The following is a 5,788-nucleotide window of genomic DNA, read 5'->3' as shown; positions in this document are numbered from 1 at the left end:
GCTAGCAACAAAGGAAGTGGAGAGATAATTCGTCAATCTGCATCATTGAAGAGAACAATAGTTTGTAAACATGTACTTGGGATATTTTGTTTTAAGTTATGACTAAATTTGATCTAGCAAGTATTAAATCTGAATCTAAACGGTAGTACCGTTACGGTACACAACTTTTTTGAACTTATTTTTAGTTTCCTCAAATGGAACTTTTGTATACAAAGTTTTGACCTTAAGACATTTAACTGTATCCTAGGTGATAATCGAAAGGTGTTTACTTACACTAGATTCTGGTGTAAGTAAAAACCTTTCGATCTGGTGACCAGATCCTTATACCAAACTTTTCGAGCATTTTTTTTGTCGTTTAATAAACAATGTAATTGAAATTTAATGTTACGTAACTATCTGTGTTTAATGGTTGAACCTTTTTCAGTGTTTCAATAAACTCAAAATTAGATTTAACTATCAAATTTCTCTCTTAATTTGATTAAGGTTTATTCTTTAGTTATTTCCGAAAATGATAAGATAACTCTATTGACAATATACTGTACTGACTTCTTTTATTTTTAGTTTGAATAGCTTGCTTAACCTTGTGGAAATACATTTTAGACAATTCAAATCAAAACTTTAATATTTTAAAAACTGTTTTACATTTTATTTAATTTTTGACAAATAGTCTAAAAGCTTTAAGCAAATTAATTTATTAATATGAAAAAATAGTGACTTTCAATCGCAATGGTGTTCGAATAGAAAATCATTTTCACAACTGTGCAAAAAACTTTATTTTCTTTAACTTTTTTATGCCTATTTAAGAAACACTAGTTTATTTAAAAGTTGCACACTAAATAAAGTTGACTTCATACAGGTGTGTTAAAATGGCATTTCTTGATTCATTTAGTTTGTCAAATAAATAACTCAAGGAAGATAAATAGGCCGAATTTTAGTTTAATTTTATTGAACTTTTTACAAATTAAGTTTTTAAAGTTAAATATATATATGAAAATTATTTTTCCTTTAATAATTGTCATCCATATAAAAATACTAACATTTTGTTCATCTTAAAACCACTAACAAACAGTTTCCTAAAGTTTTTACAGCTTTTGTCGTTTATTCTTAAACTTTTTATGACTATTTTCAGATAGATTTTAATGGTAATTAAACGCTTTGTATAAGTTATGTCTTTTACGGAAGACACTGCCAAAAAATTATAATAGCATTCATTTTAGCAATGAATTTTCAAATCAGATTGTGTATTATCCAAAAAAATCTTTCGAAAAATCTACAAACTATATCTAAAAGTATTTATTTACTTCAAAAAAAAAAACATTAAATTAAGGAGCTTTTCGGTGGAATTTTTTGTCATTTAAACTTATATATACATTTTTATCTTTTAAAACTAAATAATTACAATTGGTTTGCATTTTTTTGTAGTCTTTGAATTTAATTGTTTTAAAAGTAAGTATTTTAAAGGCTATGTTTTTGGAGAAGAAACCATTTTGTGATTAAAAAAATCCTAACTTTAACATAACTTTTCTTATTTTTAAAACTAACTAAGATATTTTTGGATTTTTTAAGATCGTTCTTTTATCTTAAACTTGGCCTTAACTATTCAAACAGTGCTTATTTGAAAAATTTGTAATTTTTTATCTTTTATATTTAATTTTATATACAGACAAAAGTAATAACATTTTATTTTTTCATTAATTTACTTTGAAATGCTTTCTTCATATTGTACCTCTATGTTTAACATCAACTTTTTTAATGTATAGCCCCATCCCCATACCAATTTTCAACAAAAAAAGATATTGTATACTGAAGCTTCAAGTTTAGGTATGGCGAGGTAATTTTTTTTTCAATTTTAAGTAGGATCTTCGAACATCACTTTATACTCTTTTTACTTTTTTTTTTCTTCAGATTATTATTCTAATATCTACATAAACGAGCTAAAATATTTCTTATTACTCTAGCATTGAAGGTTTTTAGCAAAACGGTATACTTTTAGAAATTTGAGAAAAAAAACAAGAAAGTAAAGTGATGTTCATAGATTTTACTTTTTTTAAATAAAAAACAAAGCTACTAGTTGTTTTTACCATTTAGAAAAAGTCAAAGTAATTTTTTAGATATAAGAGATCAAATTTAGAGGGTTCAATAGGTTCTTGATCGGAACGAGCGCAAACAACAAAAAATCGAAAATAGACTATTTTACTAGAAATCTATCTCCTCCTTTAGTTTTTTATCAATTTTTAAAACTTTCAAATAGTATTATTAAACAAGGTTTTAACTACTTGTAGGAAACAGATTTTTTCGGTAAAAGCTAAACAAATAAATGTGTTTTTTTTTCAAATTTTGGTCATATTTTTATTTTCAAATTTTAGTCATATATTTTTTTCAAAAATCGGCTTCCAATAAGTTGTTCGTAACATTAAAAAGAACATTTCATAAGAATTTATAATAAACTACTTTAAAAATGAAGAACGAGATAGATTTTAAGTGAATTTTTCAAAATTTCGAGAAAATCGGTCAAGATTTTTTTTATTTCATAAGATTGAATCGAATTTTTTTCTACAGTTATATTTCAAAAGTAAAATGAAGTTTTCTGTTCTATAAAAAGAATCTTAAAGTTTATGCTCAAAACTTTCAAATAAGAGTCAATGTTAATTTTTGTAAAAAAAAAATATTGGACCCCCTTATCCTCTTAATATGGTTTAGCGCTATATTCACAATAGTTTTTTTTTTCTTTTTCGGAAAGAGGTCACCTGGTTGTAATTACTTTTCAGTTACTCAGAGTTTTTAATATAGATTATTGAAAAAATCTTGTACTCATTATTGTCTTTTGAAATTTCCAAAACCTAACTTTTTATAACATCTTTCAGAAACTATCTAGTATGTACTTAACTTCGAGATTTAAAATTTTATTATCATCAAAATTAATAATTGCTAAATTAAATCTATAATAAATGTTAAGGATATCTTTAAAAATTTTGTAAGTTTTAACGATAAACAAGGCATAAAAAATAATTAACAATTTTTTTAGTAATATTTTTGACACAAAGTAAAAAATTTCGGTTATAAAACTTAACTTAGCTTGTTAAAAAATCTTTTTTTTGTGTGAAAATTTGCTGTGAAAAGTACCAAATATTTACTTATTATTTAGCAGTGAATTTTTTTTTTAACCGTTGAAAATTTATTTTATATGACTTGAAACATAATGTGTTTTGAAGAGTTATTTATCAAAAACAGTAAAAACTGTTGAACAAAGTTTTATTATAAAAGCTGCATTTGTGCTGTTTTAGACTCTGGTTTGGATGTGAATTTCTTCCTGTTAAGTACGCATTTCTTAGGTACACGCTTACAAGCCATAAAATTGAGACTAAACTAGTTTATAGGTATGGAAAACTTTGCTTTAATGACATAATATGTATATGAAAATTTAAGTAAAAAATCTGAATTAAACTTAGGATTCACGAAGAGTTCAGTAATGCAACATTAATAAAGGTTTGATACAAATAAAACAACTTCTTTTAGGAAGTTTAGAATATATATTTGCATTAAGACTTATCCAAAGTAGCGAACTACAAAGGTGCTATATATAATAGAATTTTGCTAGTTACAAACAAGAGTTTTTCCTAGCACTAATACTTATAAATATTATTCACCAAAATTAAAAAAATATACTTTTATTTTTTATACAATTAGAGTATAAACCAACATAAGAATTTTCAATGTCAAAAAATAATTATATAAGTCAAAAAAAACAATAATTAAATAATCTTAATTGTTTTCACTGAGTTTTGTTAATTTTTTATCAAATAGAAGACAAAATCCAAAAGTATTTTATAACTATTGTAACTTTCACATAAAATAAGGTAAACTCAGACTCTTATTCTTGTACTAATTAATTTGTTTTTGCTTTATCGTACTTCTTACATAAGTAGAAATAAGTAGAAGTTATAAATACAATTTTTCAATCTTGTTTTTAATTCATTATCTTACTTATACGAAAAAATGATTAGGTTTTTTAACGGTCAAGATAATTATTTTCAAAACTAACGAAAAAAAAGCAACTATACATTTGTTTATGAGTTTTATAAATTAATAGTTTAAGTTAATTAGGCAGTTTAAAAAAAGACTTTAGTTCGTAGTCAACAATGCAGCCTAGTGAATAGTTTTGCAGTAATGTTCATTTGTTATTTTATCTGACAAAAGTGTATCTATAACTAAGAGCTACAATGATTAAAAGTAAGTAGAAAAGTAAACATTAATGTGTGAAATTTAAAGACATTTAACATCCTTTGTTATAAGGTCAACTCAAGTAAGATATAAAGCATCAAAGGAGCATTTGATGATTATTTGTTTCTTTTATTAAAACTGAACAAAGAAAGTTTACCAAAATATATGTGTTATTTAAGCAGTAACTTATGAAACCGAAAATCTCAGGAAACTTCAACGTGATGACGTCATCGAGCGACGAGGACGATTGTGACGTCACAAAAATGAACAACATGCACCTCATAAAGCCTCTTGATTTGGTGTGGGCAAAGTGCAGGGGATACGCGCCCTACCCAGCCATGGTCAGTACAACTAAATTATTCAAAAAAAAAGTTTTTTTTTGCAAATTTTTCAACGAATAAAAGTCAACAAAATTTTTTTTAAATATATTAATACACGAATATAAGGGTACAAACAATTAAGAATTAAAAAATAATAATACTCAAGCATAACTCTATCAGAAAAATAAAGAAAAATACGTATAGTTTAAATTTAATAAATCTTTGGCAGCCCTGTAACAAAGATAATGATATTAAGCATATCTCTAACAATAGAATAAAATAAAGTTCTAAATAAAATGCGTAACAGATATAACAAGGTTTGTGTGCCATCGATTTGAAAATTAAGTTATGAAAATAAATAAAATTGTCTCAAAAAAATTTCAGGTTATCGACCCGCTGATGCCGAAATCAGGGATCGTCCACAAGGGGGTGCCCATCCCTGTCCCCCCAGACAAGGTTCTCAGCGAGGGAAATACTCCCTTCCCCTCAACGTCATCATCTCACGGTGGGGGCGTCCCGAACGGGGGAAAGTCCCTCTTGTTCCTCGTGCTATTCTTCGACGCCAAGCGCACGTGGCAGTGGTTGCCTGGCAACAAACTGGAGGAGCTGGGAGGGGACAATGGGCGGGATGACGTCATAATAAACCAGATCAGGAAGGCGGGGGCGCGGAAAAACATCCGGGAAGCTTACGCCAGGGCCATGCAGCACAAGGAGAAAGTCAAGGAGGAGGTGGTGACGTCATCGGAATCTGAGGAGGACGAAGAGTGGTCGTCAGGAGAATCGGCTGCAAACGAAGAGTGTGACGTCACAAAAGAATGAAAGTGGTACTTTTTGAGTTTATGTAGGATACGAGAAATACACAAGGTTTTTATGCAATAAATGCTATGTAAAAGAACGAAAATAAATTATATTTTATCAAAAATATTAGATTTAAATGAGTTGATAATTTTTTCAGCATGCTGGTAAAATCTGAAAAAAATTTAAGAAATTTTCTTTTCCCTTGTTGCAATTAGTAGAAAAGCTTGAAAGTTTTATTGTTTGTAGAAACATTGAAATTCAAATAATCATGCAGTTTTATAATGTTCCTTATATGCTGTAAATATTTTAGCAGCTTGTTGTAGTTTTTTAATGATTTTATTTTGCTTTTACGATTCATGGTGTTCAATGTCGTTAATTTTAATTTGCTTTCTAAAAAAAAAATTGTATCCAAAGTATTTCCAAGGCAACTGTACGGTATAATTAGACGA

The 5,788-nt window shown here is 27.2% G+C and overlaps 1 protein-coding gene across 1 annotated transcript; it reads left to right on the top strand.

Annotated features, from left to right (window-relative positions):
• The first annotated feature begins 4,441 nt into the window (after positions 1-4,441).
• LOC145832014 (bromodomain and PHD finger-containing protein 3-like) lies at positions 4,442-5,443 on the top strand. Its single transcript, XM_082939380.1, has 2 exons — positions 4,442-4,562; positions 4,926-5,443. Exons 1-2 carry the CDS (start codon positions 4,443-4,445, stop codon positions 5,358-5,360), a joined length of 555 nt encoding a protein of 184 aa, XP_082795506.1. The 5' UTR covers position 4,442; the 3' UTR covers positions 5,361-5,443.
• Positions 5,444-5,788: the final 345 nt, after the last annotated feature.

This window comes from Thalia democratica, chromosome 3 (genome assembly GCF_965202585.1).
Source record: "Thalia democratica chromosome 3, ktThaDemo2.hap1.1, whole genome shotgun sequence".
Taxonomy (NCBI): Eukaryota; Metazoa; Chordata; class Thaliacea; order Salpida; family Salpidae; genus Thalia; species Thalia democratica.
This window is presented reverse-complemented; position numbering and strand designations above follow the sequence as displayed.

What these genes read in the sequence shown, in the direction of transcription:
- LOC145832014 (XM_082939380.1), top strand. Translation starts at nt 4,443, where the DNA reads ATGACGTCATCGAGCGACGAGGACGATTGTGACGTCACAAAAATGAAC. An exon ending in ACGCGCCCTACCCAGCCATG is followed by an intron (nt 4,563 to 4,925) that starts GTCAGTACAACT and finishes AAAAAATTTCAG; the next exon opens with GTTATCGACCCGCTGATGCC.